The following is a 19875-nucleotide window of genomic DNA, read 5'->3' as shown; positions in this document are numbered from 1 at the left end:
ACACAAGTAGCAGCATATCGTATCCTAGAGTTTAGTTTCCTGGAGTTGTCCACATTCTCATTCCACCAATTTTTTCATAATTATTCACCTCTATAAGTTAGTCGTCTCCTTTAACCTTCAAGAAATAAAGGAAGAGAAAAGCAGTTGACGAAAATTCAATTACAAATTATAAGAATAAAAATATATTATGAGAATAAGAAATTATTCCAAAATATTAAATGCTTGGAAGGCACAGTACAGAAATGTGTATATAAGTATTGCGTATAAGTGTGTATTACTTTCTTGCTAAAAAGATTTACTTGTAGATGAGCAATTTGGTCTTATGCTCCTTCTTCCTGTTATTATTATTATTATTATTATTATTATTATTATTATTATTATTATTATTATTATATATTTATACAGTATTTTTATATAGTAATAATGTGCGATTTTGAAACATTTACAATTAAAAGTAGGACTAAAAGTTGATTACTCGATTTTATAGAAGTTCGACTAAAAGGGGGGTGTTAGGTGGCTAAATGCAGATAGTGGAGGCAACATTAAAATCTATTTCTCTGTTATGGAAATAGGTAGACCTTTCTCTAGAAATGTCAGGAAGAACAGTTGGTAAGAATGGGTGGAAACTTGCTAAAACAATTTACAATAACACATATTAATGGGCTTATTTTTTGCACATTTTCTTGCCCTATCAAAATTTGTGTAATACGTGAAAGAAAGACAGCTTCGTTTACGATATGTGTAGTTTGAGTCGTAGATGACAGAGGCAAAGCTCGTGCTAGACAAAATATCATTAAGAACAGCAGTCATTTTACTTCTGTTTTACGAATAGTTGGAGCGATGCTTGTTGTTCTCACGTAGCGCTGAACTCATCTTTATTAATTTGCAAAATATTGTTTTAGTAAATACAAGTAATTTTTAGGTTTTTATTAACATATTGACGCGACTGTAATTCGCACACCAAATTCAGAACTTCAAATCATAAAAAAGAGTATATTGGCAAATGTAATGAGCATCAATGCTACGGTAAAATTGAAGTGAACAGTTGTATACACAATATACTATTACCAGTAATTACAGGCGTGACTCATCATTTTTCACTAATGTTTCCATTATTGGAATTTTCAGAGGCGTCTACATCACAAACTCATTCATTTGCACTTTACCTCTCATTCTCTGCGTCGTTCAGGAGGAGAAGCTACCGGTAAACTACGAATTCAAGTTGTACTCGAACATTATGGGTCATCGATTCTGATGCGCCCCATAGTATTGAATACTACATCAGTACGAAAAAAAGTGTACATTAGATTCGCGTAAATATTGTAATTTGCAAAATATTGTTTCAGTAAATTCAAATAAATTAGGTTCTTTGGACGCTTTGTATGTCGTTCAGTTTATTCTTATAGTTTACATAGAAGGGAAAAACTTCAGTAAAAGGATTTAGTTCATACCTATAATAATTTGCAAGCAAGTACTGTGATAGATTAGCGAATTAATTTTCCTTTGATTGAAATTTCTTCACAGTTTCATGCAAAGTTCATGTACAACAGTATAGAAGGAAAGTACTTCATATGTGATTTTGGGAGCCGAAATGGAACTTATCTAAATGGAGAGCGATTGTCCGTAGCGAAACAAGAAAGTTCATTTTTTGAGGTTACCCATGGGAGTATATTGCAAATTGGAGGTACTACTCTTCTGTGTCATATCCACGCAGGAACAATAACCTGCAACGAATGTGAGCCTGGTGTTGTACAAACAGAAAATCAAAAGCTGAATGGTAAGTGTATACAAGTTTGTAATAATATAATTAAGATAATATTTGTATTTATTTATTTATTTTTGTTATATGTATTGAGTGCATAAAATGAATATTTTATTAGTGCACTTAATGTACTTGATGCCGATTTTCCCTGTCCTTTACAACCTTTAAAAACTCGAATCACATAACTCGATGTTGATGTTACACGAGTGTTTACTGATTGGTGAGCAGGAATGGTGTTTTGTCTGCTTCCCGCAATATTTTTGCTGCACTGCGTGCATATACTTCTGGTGAGGTGGGTTACTCCTCTTACTCTCACATTATCGCCGTTACATGGGACGAAATACCCAATGCTATATAATCCCTCCTCCTTTAATAGCGATCGAACATCGTTATTTATTTTACTTTTTTTTTCTTCTTTCAAATTACAGACGAAATCTCAATAAGTTATGTCAGTCACTGAAAGATTAAGTGGTGGCACTGGTAAAGATTCTACAATCCTGTAAAAACAGACTTGGTATTATTTTTCTGCGAAAAGAAAGATGAATTTTTATATTGCACTTTACACAAGTTGTGAAATAGTAGTAAAGTAGTGACAAAGTGTGGGATTGGCAACGCTGCTTTTGATTTAACTTCCACATCCAAGGTGTTGTATCACCATAGTAACAGTGTAAGTAAATATATTGACCAAGAACAGGTTTACTAGTTACGAAGACTTATTTTATGTAGCACTCACCAGTGTTATAACAGCTGTTCAAAAATGTCTTCTGTAAGGTTTAATTGGGCTACTGAAAGTTTGTGCTGACGAGCAGAGGGTCTAGTGGGAATAGGAGACTCCATCTTGAGTAGTACACTTCTTATAGGAATTGTAAAAACACTTTGCATAGAAGGTCATTTGAAACGAGTTGCAGGATCATGTGGAGTCATGAGAGAGATCGTAACATCTTCCAGTTCGAGCGATACGTGCGTTATTTGTCCCATTCACCACTGATTGTATAATATACATGATACAAAATCAAGTACACACAAATCCATCACAGGATAACGAGATTTGGTTACAAAGCTAAAAATAACAAATTTATTTATATGAGCAGCAGTTCTGGCAATGGAAAGTTCATGTGATGCACTCTAAAAGTGGCTGGACTGAATTCCAGTCACTGGTTTCATATTCACCCACTCTTTCCTTTTACATAAACGATATTCTTCCACAGTACACTTGTCTAAAAACAGTAATTTATATTCTTCATGAATGTAGAGACAGTTTCGACGAATCCTCTTGCATCTCTAATTGCATCAACAGGCTCATGTTGCAGATTAAATTTAGTTATACAGTGTTGTACTAAAGCGCCTACCCCATCACAGGTGCCTTTTCCATGCCCAGTAGCTGAAAATACCCATTTCCTTGTAATGTTGTCACTCATCCGTTGTAGCTCAAATAACTTAAACTTTTTGAAATGGGAGGCTGCACTATCAGATACAAATATTGGGTAGAAAACGCGTGTCCATCACACAGTGCAGATATTTCACCCATGATCAACTGGACAACACATAGTGCATGTGCACTATCATGAGCCAAATCATCACTGACTACTGCAAAGCTATCTGTGGTACGATGAAAGTATCCAACATATGTGAATATTGAGATTTGGGATGTTTACCAATGATAATTTTCTCTTCCTGCAACACAACCAGTTCTCTGCAAAATCTCAGTGCAAGACCAAAGTATCAGTTGTTGATGTGCTTGATCTTTTCTCAGCAGCAGTGGTCTCTCTTTGAATGCGGCGAATTTGAACATGACAGACCTCTTTCATGAACCAGTTGTTTGCCAGTCACGTATTTCTGACATTAAATTTTATTGAACCTGTTCTTGGACTTGTTGCCACTGTTGTTGTTACATTGTTACTGGTAATATAACACCTTGGGTGTGAATTAAAAAAAAAAAAAAAAAAAGTGTTGCCAATCCCATACATTGTTCACGACTTTACTATTATTTCACAACTTGTGTAAGGTGCAATATAAAAATTCGTATCTCTCTTCGCAGAAAAATAATACCAAGCTTGTCTTTACAGGATTGGTGAAAAAGGTTATGTGCATGATTTGTGTAATTTTTATAAAAATTCAAGATGGGGTTTTTGAGATATTTATTTTTTAAAATAGTCCAATTCTGAAGGTTTCACTTTTTCATGCTAAATTCTCACTTGTGATGTACAGATAGATAGGAAATAATATTTTTACTGCAATGTCATGTTTCCATAGTATTTATTTCTAGCATAAAACAAATCTTGTGTGTTTTCATTTAGGCACTGGAAGTATCCGAAATATGTGCACAACCAAGTTTTGTCCAAGTTTAACAATTTTGTTACACTTTATGTCACAACTCTAATGTCTCTGTTTGGTATGGTATGGAATTGTTGGAAACACAGTATAAAATAAACAACAAAAAAATGTTTGTAGCACTTTTTGTTTGTTCTTATTAATACCTTCAAAACGCCAATTCCTCACTTTGCCGCAATCGTTCTTATTAATACCTTCGAAACGACAATTCCTCACTTTGCCGCAAAAGTAACTATCTCTGGTAGAAGGTATTAAACATTTCATCCTGCCCTTTTTCCTCCTGGCATGTGTCTACATTTATATACTAGTTCGAAGATTCAGGAGAGCAGTGGCATACCTAAGAGAGGTTTCGTGGTTTTAACCCTCTGTTGAGCAAGATATTATGCAGAAATAAACATTTACCATAGTGAGATACGTAGACACACATCTGAAATTATAAGAACTTTGGAGGTTAAATGTCCTCCTATAAAAAGCTCATTTCATTTCATTTGTAATCTCCTTGTTTCCTCCCTTCATTTTTTAACACAAGATTACGTATAAAACTTTTTTATTTTATTTTATTAGTTAATAACACTTCTACGCTGCAAACTGCATTGTTTACAAAGGCTGCAAAGCTTCATGAAAACCAATCTAGCCGATAAAGAGAATTGAACTATAAACTGTCACTCACAAATATAAGAGGAACCAAGATTTTTCGTAATATAAGACAAAGTATTAGAAAAAAAATCATTCGACCACGTTTCTGATGCCTCCTGACCGAGTGTAAACAAAATTTCTTTATCTGGTTACAGACACGTGCAAGATTCTGGAAAAATAGATAGAAAAACAAATTCGCATCGAAAACATAAGTATTACAATCAGTATTTCAATATACAGGTTGCTTGAGAGAACAGAGGTTAATCGAAAACTTCTCACTTACAGAAATAAACTACTTTACTAATTGTGAAATCTAGTCATTCGAAAATGGTTATTACTTACTTAAAACTTACTACATTGTGCTATACAGAAAGAGTTCACTCCCGTATTTGATTTTCGATATCTCAGCTTTGTAAAGAATGATTACTATGAAGAATGTGATAATTATTTCCTATGTATATGAAAGAAGAGGAAAACATGTATATGACTAATCCAAAATCAGGCAAAATGAAGCTAAGTTTTAAGTTACAGTTTCTGATGATTCACTGATAGTGTATTCATTCAGTAAACAAAGTAATATTTTTCCTCTCATTTTGTAGGTTTTTGTGTATATATTCTTCAGTAATTAAAAAGTACAGTGGACGCCCTCTTGACCGCTCATCTATTTTTGTTGAATACTGTATTCTATTATTGTTGTGTAAATGTGCTCCACAACAACAATAAACATTCACACAACAATAATCGAATATAGTATTGTACTTCATTCAGTAGTGTAGGTTCAATCGTATTTTTTCAGTTTTATGTTTTTCTTCAATCAATACACACGAACTATAAATAAGTATGGTATGTGTGATGTTCTAGTGTGCTTTATTCAAATACAGTGTATCGTTTAATTGAATGTCATTGAAGCAGCCTGCGGTCGAAACTTTTCTTTGGTATTCTAAATTTATTGAATTAATATACTGTAAGCCTTTTTCTTATAGAAATGCTATTCAATTTAGGAGCTATGAAATGATTATTTTAGTTTTAACTGACTTTTTCGTTGTCCGACCAAAGCCTGGTTTCATGGTGATCAGTTAACAGGGAGTCTACTGTAGTTGGTACTGTGTTTACCCAGCAATCATTATAAAGCTAGAAATTCTTATGTTATAATCTGAAAGTTGTAATATCATTCATGATACATAATTTTATTTTCAGATTCTCTGCTGCCAGAGGTACCTGTTCACAAGCAGTGGAGGAAAGAAATTAAACGAATACGTAAAAAATTTGGTCTTGAGAGTAAAGAACCTCATCCAGCTTCTTTGAGTGTAGCTGCTGGTTATAAGGACCGAGCTACGAGTAGACGAAAAACTATTGGCTCTCAGAATCCATATGAGAAGACCCAAACAGCGTCCTTGAATGAGTAAGTACTTAATTAATAAGAATATTTTTATGGCATTACGTTTCATAACATAAATGTGCACAGTTCAGTCATATTTACATATCATTGGTTAGTTGGTGAATGTGGACCTTAACGTCTCCTTTCAAACCGAGTCTATATGAGACGTGGTCCTACAGCTTAACGTGGATCCGAACCTTATGGATTTCCATTGGTAATCGAACTCGGCCTCCCGCGCCGAATGCAAATATGCTAACTATGTAGCCACGGGTACAGGTTCTGTATGTTCAGTTCATTTTCAGGAAAAGTGCAGTTGAGTAATTCTCTGAAATGCCTGCCTTTCAAAGATGACATGGGAACTCTAGGTGCATCTAGATATATTGTTACTAGGAGGCGTTTACACTGCGAACTAAAGTTTGCAAAGTCACCCGCGCTGCAATAACATTATCAAGACTTTATATATGAATATCTGGAGCTAGTTCATGTGGAGATCGTGCCCACAGAAGAGATAAAATATATCCGAAGAGATCAGTTGCTACTTGTCCTATTATGCAGTGACGAAGTTGTGCAGTTCAACCACAAAATTAAGAGTCGTGTTGGACGCCAGTGCTAAGACGTCATCTGGCGTATTGTTGAACGATAAGCTCTTGTTCGGGCCCAAGCTCCAAGATAACATATTCCCATTGTTGGTATGATTTCAGGATTACAAAATCTCCCTGTCTGCGAATATAGCTAAAATGTATCGAGAGAGTTAGTGAATAATAATAATAATAATAATAATAATAATAATAATAATAATAATAATAATAATAATAATAATAAAGGACAAATTTTAAGAGAATTGTGTAGTGTGAGTCATCTGATTTGTCCATTCAAGACTTTAGTTTACGAACTATAAATTACGGTACTGCGAGTGCATCTTTCTTAGCGACACATTGTCTACGCACCTGACATAAGATGAAGACGAGCACTTTACCGTGGCTACCCCAATTGTCAAGAGGGATTTCTATTTGAATGATATTCTTTCAGGTGCGGCTTCGACACCAAAAGGTATCGAACTTCAATAGGGCTATTGCGAATTAGAGGCTTCTAACTACGAAAGTGGTTCTCAAATGAACCGGAAATGCTAAAGGTTATCCCGGCTCGTATGCGAGAAACGAATATGCCCACCCTTTCGTTTTGACACTGACGACACTCTAAAGACTTTTGGAGTCGGGTGGTTTCCTTCCACCGACAAATTGGTTGAGTGTGTGCCCTTCGAAGCTCCGGTCAGTGTTTACAAAGTGCATCATGCTGTCGGAAGTAGCAAAATTATTCGCTCACTTGGTTTGTTGTCCCCCGTGACATTAAAGCCAAGACGCTGTTGCAGTCCTTGTGGAGGAATAAGTTGAACTGTTATGACACATTTCCCGCAGAGCTTTGTGAAATTCGGTGCAACTATTGTTGTGAGTTATCACCATTATTGAAAGTACCGTGGAGCGCTATGTTGTGCCAGTTGACCTAGTCAAATGCCAATTAATTTATTTTTGCAACGCCTCCGAAAAGGCGTACGCTGGTATTGCTTATTTGCGTGTGAAATGTGCAGACGGTTATCTGGAGACAAGATTAATCGCGGCCAAAACAAACCTATAAAGAAAAAGAAAAACCTCTCCAGACTCGAACTGTGTGCCAGTGCTTTGCAAGGTTGCTAGACGCAATTTTAAAGGTAACACTACTCAACATAGAAAGCGTAATCGCTTTAAGTGACTTTATCATAGTGCTTTCGTGGTCAGCAGCTAGCTTTAACAAAATGGAAGACTTTTGTGGTGAATAGAATCTCTAAAGTCAAAACTTAATTCCCTCGCCTCATCGGTACCAAGTAAATAGTCAGGACAATCAAGCCGATTGTGCATCAAGCGGCATGAATCCTATGTATTAATTTGTCAAGGTTTGTAGAGGAGTGGACCTTCGTGGCTGTTACTAACAGTGTTACCGGACGAACGACCCGTATTCGAGCTTTGAACCAGATGCTGTGGTAAGTAAAAAGCAAAAATGTGTGACATCCATGTGTCCAATGTAACAAACGATCATAAAGCATTATTTTTCATTCACAAAGTTAAGAATGGCCTTAGCGTGGTGCTGAGGGTCGTTGGTGTTTGAAGAGTTCTCTCCATAAGATTATAAAGGCCGTTAGCAGCCAACGAGCTCAAACATTCCTTGTATTTAGTGAAACAAACACAAAGTGAAACATTCGCTACAAAAGTGAAAAATTTAAGAAATGATAAACCCTTATCGTCCAAGAGCTCTCGTTTGTTCTTAAATCTTTTAATAACAATGAGGAGTTAATGGGGGTGGGCGGTCGATTACAACACGCCGAAATCGCCACAGACCACAAGCATCCGATCGTATTGCCTAAGAATGATAAATTGAGTGAGTTGCTAGTTCAACACGAATATGAAGCTACTTTGCGTGGAGGCCCTTAGTTGGTAGCATCTACCCTTAGGCAGAGATATAGGATCTTTGAAGCTCGAAATTTAGTAAGAACAATTACGCTAAAATATCTAAAGTATCATCGTTTCTCACCTAAAACAGAGACAGAAATGATGGATTCCCTGCCAGCAGCCAGAGTAAATCTCAATAGATGCTTCCTGCAATCAAGCGTCGATTACGTGGGTCTTATTCTCCTCAAAAAGTGCATTTGAAACAAGGAGAGTTCTTATATGGCCTATATTGTTACATTTGTATGCCTCTGCAAAGGCCGTGCATCTGGAACTCGTGTCTAGTGCAAGCACTAATTTTCCTCCGGCTGTATTTAAGCGCTCTGTCTCTCGTCAGGGACGTCCCACCAACGTCCATTAATACTCTGGAACAAATTTCGTGGGTGCGAACAAAGAGTTAAAACAGCTTTAAGTTCTAGTGCACATAGAAAGGGATATTAAACAACTTCCACCTATTTGAGTGAGCAGGGCATAACGTGGTACTTCAGCCCTCATTTTGATGGGGCGTGGGAAGCAGGTGAAAAATATCAAGCATCATTTGAGACAAGTAGGAAATGCCACGTTAAGTTTCAAGATGTATAATGTTCTCATTCAAATCAAAGCAGTTCTAAATCCTGTCCACTTACCTCGCTACCTAGCGATCCTAATAATCTCTCAGTGTTAACAGCTGCTCATTTTCTCATTGGAGACTCTTTGGCTTTCCTTCCCGATAAGAATTTTTTGCAAAACAAACTATCCAAAAAAGGTGGCAACTAGTCCAACAGCTAACAAAGCATTTCTGCAGACGTTGGGTGCAGAATTATCTGTCTCGCCTCCAACAAACGCCTAAGTGGTGGGTCTAGTAGTACATAAGGACATAAGGAAAGGTGACATTGCATTGGTGAAGAAAGCACCCCCCTTCCCCCAATCAACAATGGAAAATAGCAAGGATCACAATCTAGTTCACTCTGGAAGTGATGAATTGGTGCGAGCCGTAACAGTAAAGACAGCCTTCGGCGGCTGTAATCATCTTATTGTGAAGTTTGTGCATTTCTCTTTGATATAAATAGAGAATCGGAGCTTTGACCATAAAAAGGCTAATTCGCGATACCAATACGATAAATAAATAAATGTGTATGTGTAGTGATTGTTAAATTCATTTAAGTTATATTCTATGATTTTGAAATACAATAGCATTTCAAGGCGGGTAGTATGTTCGAGCGCGTATTGTATATTCTCTCCTTTCCTTGGAAATTTGGACAAAATTCCTTTTTTAGCTAATAGCTTTATTAGGCGTACGAATTGTCGTACCGTCTCACTTCCCGGAGTTGATGCGCATCCGTTTTTGTGTGTGAAAGAGAGGGAAAGTTATTGTCCGTGGAGGTGTCTTCGCGTCAGTGTGTGTGAGAAAATTGTATTTTTAAAACGGTAATATACTTATTTAATAGTACAATGTTGAGTAGTGACATTTCGCTACATCATTTAGAGAGAGAGAGACTTTTATATACTTGTTAATTATTATATTTCTTTGGAACAATTTTGCTTTATTATTGGAAAATAAAGGAGCGTGTAAAACGGTAAATCGTAGTTTCTCTAGCAAACATTTACAATAATAATAATAATAATAATAATAATAATAATAATAATAATAATAATAATAATAATAATAATAATAATAATAATAATAATAATAGTAATAATAATAATAATAATAATAATAATTATTATTATTATTATTATTATTATTATTATTATTATTATTATTATTATTATTTCTTTCCCGTATTTACTTTCCCTCGGCTTTCTTCGTCTTCACTACTCTTAACCATTTCCGACTTCTTTATTTGCATCTCGCTATTTACACATTTGCCATTATTCACTACAGATGTCATATGTACAGTTTTTTCCCCCCAGCGATTTTCTGTTGTTTGTGATTGTAATGTAATATTGTCCCTTCTGTTGATCGTTTAGTCAGACTTGGTTCTGTCCACACGTTCCGCCGTCATGGCATTTAATATTGTTGATACATATAAACGACCATTTTTTTTATCTCTATCATACCTTTCCGTTTTTTTTCACTATTTTGCATTCTGGTGACGAGACGACGATGGCGAATTTCAGTGCTTTGTAACATTTTAGTGTATTCACCAAAATTTGCTTATTAAGATCGACCACTAATTAGTGAAGTTACTACCCACTTTCACGGAGAAATTTCTCAACCACTTTGTACGAAAGAATTATACTAGGAACAAGAAGAGAAGTTATCTAAATATGTTTCTTGAACTCACAGAGTTCACAATGAATTATTATAATTCACCCTACAACATTCACAACTGAAGAAAAACAGTCGTGAACACTTATAAAATTATATCGATTTCTATCCTGTAAAAATGCAAATATTCAATAAAAAATTATTTTAACAGCGTCTTACAATATGTTTTCCCTCTTGTAACTTTACATATTTAAATTTACTAACAGTATATATGGGTAAAGTGAAAAGAAACGGAAGAGTGAATAGTAGAATACGAAAAGATAATACACATTGTAAGAAGTACGAATGTCTTTAATCCTTGTTCTCCTTTTCTGTTCTTGCCATTCTGACCTTTTAGCCTATTAGTATAATAACAAGTAATTACAGATGAATGGACTAACTTTACGCATCGAACACAAAGAAACAATCATTCATCGTAGAAGAGATGCATGAAGCAACAGTACTGTGTGTTTCAGATGTACAGCATCACGGGCAGTAGCCAATGGTGCGCAATATTCCGCATGGTGTTGCCAGGTTGCGGACTCCCCTTTCCCTTCTCGCTCTTCCTCCAGTTAAGATTATGACACATACATTAGCAACATTATTCACAATGTACATATACTATTCCAGCGAACTCAAGAATTTTGACTGTGCATCCTAGAAGTACATGTAGCAACTAAATTACTTACCTGTTAACTTTTTCAGTGGAAATGCTAAACACTCATCTTCAACACTACTTTCACTATGGTCTATGACAGTTAATATTTCGTAGCTCTTTTTTTCTTTTTTAAAGAAAACTCCGCACCTGTAGTCGGTTTGCTTAAAGACATCATCAGCTATAATTTTAGAGAACAAACGAACTACCACGAAAGAAAGCAACCCAGACACTGATGAATTCTGTTTATGCTAGAAGAGAAGTTACATTCTACACAACTAGCCATTTGTTTCCTTACCAGTTTTCATAACGAATAACACTCTTGGGCTTGGTGTAGGTGTTACAAAATCAATCCGTCTGATTCCTAAGCAACTCGATATGCTCGAGTTTGTTTTGGGTTACAATAATTTATGATACCATTCAGACACCTGATGCTTTTGAATCCCTTCTAGAGGAGAAAAGAGGGAATAAAAGTTGCACATAATAAGGTAGTGAAACGTGAAAAAAAAAAAAAAAAGAAAAAAGAAACAAAACATACTGCGTTTCTTCTGTAGAATAAGGAAGAATCTATCTTAAAGTAAATTTCAAAATAATATTACGAACTTCCCATGCTTTGTTCTTAAGATGTTAGGCGTATATATATAAGCCGACAAACTGTAAGAGGTGGTTCTTTACATCAAAATAAGAGAAGAAGTTCATATGGACCTGTGGGGAAAAGTGCGTAGTTTCAGAGTTAGGTCTGTCCAAAATCGCGAAAAAGCCAAATTTCAACAGGCCCTATTTCGAATTACAGAAACTGTGGATAGTGGTCCTTATTAGCGTAAAAGAAGTCACGCATACGCAATCCAAAAATGCATATTTCATTAATGGTCAATTAGTGTATAGAGTATTCCCTGCAGGGTGAAATTCTCAGACATGCCATCAACCGAATTTTGAGTTATGCTCTGATTTTATGATTGGTCGAAAGTAGGCAAACGATAAGCCTTGATAACAGTGAACACGGAATCATTTGCCACAATGTAGGAAGTGTTAAGGATCGTTAGAAGCACGGTCTCTCGTACTGGGAAAACGCATGCTGCGATGTTTTCTTTCACCCTTATAAGTGAAGAAAACGTAAAATACAAAATACACCCATCACACGTTATTCCGAACACACACACACACACACACACACACACACACACACACACACACACACACACACACACACACACACACACACACACACACACACACACACACACACACACACACACACACACACACACACACACACACACACACACACACACACACACACACACACACACACACACACACACACACACACACACACACACACACACACACACACACACACACACACACACACACACACACACACACACACACACACACACACAAAAAACATGGAGTAACATTTCCGACTTCCCTCCGAAGCAGTGGGTGTCCATTGTTGTCAAGGCTTACCTCCTGCCTATTTTTTACCCTCCTTGAAATCAAGGTATATCTGAGAATTCTATTGAGAGCATATCTGAGAATTACACCCTGTAGGGAATACCCTGTACACCTATTGAAAATTGATAAAATATGCACTTTTGGATTGTATATGCGTAGCTTCCTTTACGCAGATAAGAACCACTATCCACAGTTTCTGTAATTCGAAATAGGGACTGTTGAAATTTAGCTTTTACGCGATTTTGGACAGCCCTAGCTCTGAAACTATGCACTTTTCCCCACAGGTCCATATGAACTTTTTCTCTTATTTTGATGTGATGAATAATATCTTACAGTTTGTTGGTATAGTTCATTAACACCCTGTATATGAATCAGATTGCAAAGGAGTGTAGCCACGGGGAAAGGAGGCCTTGTCTTTCCCAAACTATACCCAGCTCCAAAATGAGGTTCGTCTGGTATATATTTAATAAACTTATTTAATAGTTAACGCAAATGAGGGACGTTTATAATAAAATATGAAAATTTTAAAAAATCAAACATCATCAATACGGTTTTTGTACCTAATTAAAACAACTAAACTTAATCATATGCTTTATATTCTTATTTCCCAAACTGGGCGCACACTGTGTGAACTCACTACTGTATTATTGTATAATAATATCTGAGTTGATATTTTTTCGAGTTCTTTCGCTTTACTATTTTAACCCACATAAACACAAAGTCAGATAAACAGACTGCTATAAACAACATTTGTTTTCTTATGAATAGGTTATTGATTCATCTCTTACAATCTGGTTTTTAGCTTCAGTACTGTCAAGATCCGGCTTTTGATAATGTAGTATCGTGAAAATATAATATGTGTATAGTATGTATGGTGAGTTAAAATGCTTTCATATTCTGAAAGAGGCCATTTGTTCTGTTTTTAATGTGTGAAAAAGGTTTCCTCCCTCTGAAAGTAATGTTCCCCTAGAACAACCTGCTGGTTACACCCCTGATTATCCTGTAATGAAAGTTGAGTTATATTCCAAATCGAAGTAAAATCCACTGGAAATTAGACACGGGACTCAACACTCGTTTCACTAATTGTTTTATATGGAAATCTTTAAAAGCGTCTATCATGACAACTAGTTGACATAAAAAGATGTAGTTTTCACTATGTGTTCGTAATTCTTTTCTCTGCTTCGTAAAGTGAGCAGTTAATGTGCTAATACAATATTTCTAAGTAGCGCCTCTGGTATTTTCAAGATTCACAGTAACGTGAGAAGTGAGCGTGCAGAACTGCTTGTCGCGAATTGTCAACACCGCTCAAAGTCAATTGGATGCCACGTGAAGCCAACTCAAGGTCATAGGTCATGCCGCTTGTCATCTAACACACACTATAATAGAAAAAACTTCAGTATTTACGTACAGTAATTGTTCGTTGCGTGGCGTCTTGGTGCGCTCATTCAAGTATGCCGTTGTTGAAAAGAAGAACACCCAGGAGAAGAAATTAATTAGAATGAATTCGATTACAATTCGAATTCAGTGGTCAGAGATATTTCAGCATGCGTTTCAGTGAAAAGATAAACCGAATTGAAACATCTGCTGTTGTTAACGCTAGTTTGGAGCGACTTGGCTCTTGAATAAAAGAAAAAGTGCCGGACGGATAAGAACGTTGACAGAAGTAGAGAGTTCCTTACAAGTACACATATCAAGCAGATTGTGAAGTGAAACTGTTCCAATAAATGATATTCATTTTTCTCATGGGAGTATGTGAAAGATCCTGTCTTGTGCCACTGTTGTCACTAAATATGGCTGAGTTACATGTCGTTGAATGCATAGATGCTGAAATGTTGATCCGTGTATGACAAGAATTTAACTTTCTTCTGGACGTTGTGCTTTTTTCCACATTCAATATTAATTACTTTTTTTATAGTAAATTTAAATTTTGTCACTTGAGCATCTTTTTTTAAAACTACGATTCATGCTATAATAAACCTAATGTCAGGAGTGATAAAATATAATTTTAAATACACCATTTCGGAACATTATGAGACAATGCTAAAAATTTTCCAAGAAATTTGTGCCCGGAGCTAAACCAGTATCTCAACTCATTTTCTACCTCGGCCCAACACTTCATTTCACGTTACAGAGATTACCCAACCAAGAAAGCATGTGAGAATTCGGAAGGAATGCAGCTCTGAATTCGATTGCACAAACATTATCTACACTTAGTCGTGTATTCAAACAAATAAGTGAAAGTAGTGAAACGATTGTAAAGCACCTCGTCGTGTCCGAATCCCTTGTCTTACTACAACTTTTTATATATATGTTTTCATTGTCTGTATGTGTTAAATGTAATTTGCTCCATATGTTTACTTTTATAGGTCTATACATTCAACTAATGTAGGATATAAAATGTTATCGAAAATGGGCTGGAGTGAAGGGCAGTCGCTCGGCAGAGAGGGTGATGGATGTACTGAACCGGTAAGTACTGATATTTTGTATATTCCTTTGTTATGCGCTTCAATCTCATTTAAAAATCGCTTTGATTTTCAAGATGTGAATTATTTTAACATGTGCAAAGGAATAATAAAATCACTGTATTGAAGTTCGACATTTGCAGATGTCGAAACGAATTGAGGACGCAGTTCGTGTGTTGAAAATTATCGTGTAATTATTAAAGAAATGAGAATTTATTTTTGATTATATATACCGGTATATAAAAATCCGTCGTAGATAGCGGAGTATATTAAATTAAAAGCGACGATAACATAGTGTCAAATTTTTATGTTACGGTTTATTGAGAAGACAAGTATTCTAGAAGACAAAGAAGACGATATCCTGCATTTCAAGGTAAGTACATAATTTTTTCAGGGATATTGATGAATTTTTAGTAATACGAGATCAGATTCTTTAGTACCCCATGGTATTTTTAATGGAATGAAAATTTTGTTGAGGAAGCGATAGTTGTTTATGATGACGTTGTGTTATCGACGACATTAATTACGTTTATTTACGACAAAAAGATAAAACGAGTAAGGGGACAACAATAATACAGGAGTGTATAAATAAAGAGATATTAGACATAAAAGTGTTTATACATCCAGATTAGTGTAGCGTAAATCCCTATTAAATGATTGATACTTAGTTAGGTTAGACAGGAGAGAGTCTTGCCCTACCGTATCATTCGTAGAAACGTTTCAACGATCATATTATTCAACTCGTCAAAGGAATTTGAGATAGAGGGCTGATGCTTTCGTGAAGTGTCTAGGACTTTCTGTATTATGGTTTCCAAAATATGTACGTATGAAGCCCAAAATTTAATTGAGATTTTTAATTTTACAAAGAGTAGCATGACCTGCATGAAGATGTAAAAGATTCAAGTGAAACAGGAATTATGGCCACAAAGAGCCAAAGAACTAGCTTTACAATTATATATATCGACAATTATGTAGTTATCGGCAAAATTGCAAATATGTTCATTGATATTGTTTTATCAGTAACTTTGTTTAACAAGTGGATCAGTATGGATTTTTCGGTCCGTACTTACTTCATTTGTTTTTCTTTTCAACATCAAAGAAAACTTCAGTCAAATTAATCCACTTTCCAAAATTATTGGGAAATATTACATGATGCCGGTAGTCGTGTTCGTTGTTGACTGATCTTGAAAGTAAAACCAGCAGTCGTGTTCTTTGGTGACTTATCTTGAAAGTAAAACCGTAAGTCATGTTCTTTGTTGACTAATCTTGAAAGTAAAAATATAATTTTGCATGAAATATTACATGTAGTGTTTTAATATATATGTGTGCAGCTGTTCCATATCAACTTTCAGTTGGACATCCATTATGATCAACACCTCTTGTCCTGTGCGAATTTTTTATCTGTGGTATTCTTTTTTAAAAGAATGGGACTTTTCATTCCTCTTTAAGAGCCGGCGGGAGTCAAGTGACCTTGACAAATCGAGGATAGAATTTCTCCTTGCAGTTCAGTGTTTCCTTATTTTGGCAACAGATGGGGTTGTCGCTGAAATGCCGTCAAAGCAAATGCACCCGTCCTTTTCCTTCGTTTTCCCCTGCATGTGGTCAAAGTTGGACAGCGCAGGAGGGGGATGGTTACGGCTGTAAATGGGACAGAAGAGTGAAATTCTTTTCTTTTGGCTAAAAGAGAAACAGAACTGAAGAAACAAATAAATAAGAGGGACCAACATGATATCAGCCGTCAGCTCCCTGTCAGAGAGCCACTCAAATATCTACAACGGTCTCAAACATACCATAGAGAACTAAAGCACTTGTCGCATGTCTCTTTCTCAAAGGATTCTACCTATGGTAAATAACAGAATAGTGCGGGAAGAATCTGATATAAAATGAAGAACCATGCCAATATTAAAACACACACACACACACACACACACACACGGGAGAGTCGATATTCTAATTTATTTAGGGCCTTCGTGGTTAAAAAAAAAAAAAAAAAAAAAAAAAACTTGGAATTGAAAGGCAGAAAACCCAGACAAAGATTTGAAATGTATTGACAATGTGAAATCATTTTTTTAGTGGAATCCATTTCCTTATTTTCTTTTCAAAATATGACCACCAGATTTACCCTCTCTCTCGCCTTCACATTCGAATGGTCCTGGGTTCGATACCAGTTGCTGACCATCCTGAGTTTTTCCTATTATAACAGGAAAAAGCCGCAATGTTACATTCAGCCTTGGGGGCCGGCTTAGAAGGACAGGAGGGAGCACATGCCCTGCTTGATGTTGGTTTTTATTGGGGGAAATAGACCACTTCATTAACAATAGAATTAAAAGATGTGTCACTCATGTCCAAAATTATTGTCGTATGTCTATAAATATGTTATTGTAGGAATATAATTTGATAACGAATTCACCCGGTATTTCTTATAATGTTAGTATGCGTACAATCGGCAAAGACATGTATGTGGCAAATTTCATGTCAAAAGAGCAGTAAATAAGAACAATAAAACGAAAACAAAACTTTCGTGTCCATTTAGCAACATTTTATTTTACTCATTCTAATCTTCGTATTTATAATTACTGTATTTTCCTATGAAATTTACCACATATATTTCCCGATTGTACACATAGTATCAGTATTAAAAGTCTCCTGCAAAATCATTATTACATGATATTTTTACAAGAAGACAGTTATAGAAATGCGACAATCATTTTGGACATGAGTGTACAAGGATGTAACAGGTGTTTGTTTCAAACATTAAATAAGTGTTCGTATAAATTGAACTTATTTCCTGACGTCATAGAACTAAGAACTGTTGCAGAGCGATGTAAGTCCGGTGACAATACAATATTCCATTCTTACTTTCATACTTTGCAATATATCTATTTATTTTAAAAGCAAATTTTAATATGTTTTTATTTTCAACTTCCTTATCCTAAAATAAATACTAGCCTTTAACCACCCCTGGTATCCCTGGTTGCATATCACTTTAGGATTTGGAAAAGGTGTCCAACGAATTAAAAAAAATGATAAGACACCTTTTAAAGACATTCTTTTGTTAATAAATTCCCACTAAAAAGTTAAAAATAATTTTGTTTATGCAAGACGAAATAAAAAGAATGGAGTGCGTTATTTTAAGAATTTATAAAGTAACTGTAAGCCTATATGAGAGCGCATCCCTTTTTTTTTAGTCACGCATAAACATTTTTTTTTTTAACTTTTAAGTGCGACTTGATTAATGAAAGAATATCTTTAAAATGTTTATTATTATCTTTTTTTATTATTGTTAATGTTTGCGTCCTTGGCATAGGGTGTTTATTTTGGTAAGGTACCGTATGGTACGTTTCTATACTACTAGGGTATATTAAAATTTAGTTTCCTATGCGTTACTACATACATTAAAAAACATTTTTTTTAAAGAATTACTACCGAATATTACTACCGCTCCGTTAATAAGAGGGAGACAGATTGAGGATACCAAACACCCCTACCGTTGATTGAGAAATATTTAGGTGTCGACACTGATGAGCAACATCTACATATGAATTTGAATGTTTTATGGGCTTTAGACAATTGATTCAGACCGGGAAACATGGGAGACAGAATGTTGGAAGCATGTAGTCCAGTCCCTAGTTTGAATGCCTGGAATGAGTAAGGACTCTTCCCCCCTTGGTAAAACCTGCCGAAATTGGAAGCAATATCAAAGAAGCACTGCTTCGAAAAAAGAGGGAGCAAACATGCATAAATAGTCAGAGTCGGATTTAGGTTTAGTGGGGCCCCAAGCTGTTGAAGGTAATGGGGTCCTTTATGTGTCTAGATGAACATACGCACCCTACATACAGCAATGAAGAAACTAGAGATAATTTAGGAAGCAGACTGGTAGAAGGAGCCCTATTAATTACACGAACGTAGGCTACACAGCAGGAAGCACTGTTGCTACGTATATATAAATTTTACTTTATTTTTTTAAATTTTCTTATATTTTAGAAATCCAATTTTTCTTTAGATTTTGGGGCCCTAAGCTATAGCTTGTTTCGCTTACACGTAACTCCGGCACTGTAAATAGTATACATATACAGGCGCGGATCCAAGGGTGGCTATAGAGGCTATAGCCCCCCCCCCACCCCTTGACGCTCAGGAATACACTCTGGAATCCTGTTTACTCTGGATAAAGAGGCAAACTATGGTTTACCTTCTCCCTTGATCATATCCTGGATCCGCCACTATATATATATATATATATATATATATATATATATATATATATATGTACATGTATGTATGTATATAAATGTGTGTGTCTAGTATGTTGTACGATGGAAGCTGATGAAAGAGCTTTATACCATATTATTCTTGATTTTTTGACAGGTAAACAAGGAATATTTCGGGAATTAATCTATCCTAAAGATTATAATAATGTATCTTATTTTTTCTCTTGCATGTATATTCTTAGTCCTGCAGGAAGTTTTCATTTCTTTCTTGGAATAGA

General features: G+C 35.5%; 1 protein-coding gene across 5 annotated transcripts in view; it reads left to right on the top strand.

The window, feature by feature from the left end:
• Positions 1-19875, top strand: part of LOC145677210 (uncharacterized) — a 331567-nt gene that overhangs the window by 74543 nt on the left and 237149 nt on the right. For all 5 annotated transcript variants that reach the window (XR_014129705.1, XR_014129706.1, XR_014129699.1 and 2 more), the window contains exons 8-10: positions 1525-1777; positions 5927-6131; positions 15294-15393. Coding sequence is in view for 2 of the 5 variants with exons in the window: in XM_081747820.1 (XP_081603946.1) it covers positions 1525-1777; positions 5927-6131; positions 15294-15393 (558 nt within the window). In the remaining 3 variants the exon portion in view is untranslated. The remainder of the gene's footprint in view (positions 1-1524; positions 1778-5926; positions 6132-15293; positions 15394-19875) is intronic.

The sequence above is a fragment of the Thermobia domestica genome, chromosome 2 (assembly GCF_964235325.1).
Source record: "Thermobia domestica chromosome 2, izTheDome1.hap1.1, whole genome shotgun sequence".
In the NCBI taxonomy this organism is placed as follows: Eukaryota; Metazoa; Arthropoda; class Insecta; order Zygentoma; family Lepismatidae; genus Thermobia; species Thermobia domestica.
The sequence above is the reverse complement of the archived record's forward strand: the minus strand, read 5'-3'. Positions and strand labels throughout refer to the sequence as shown.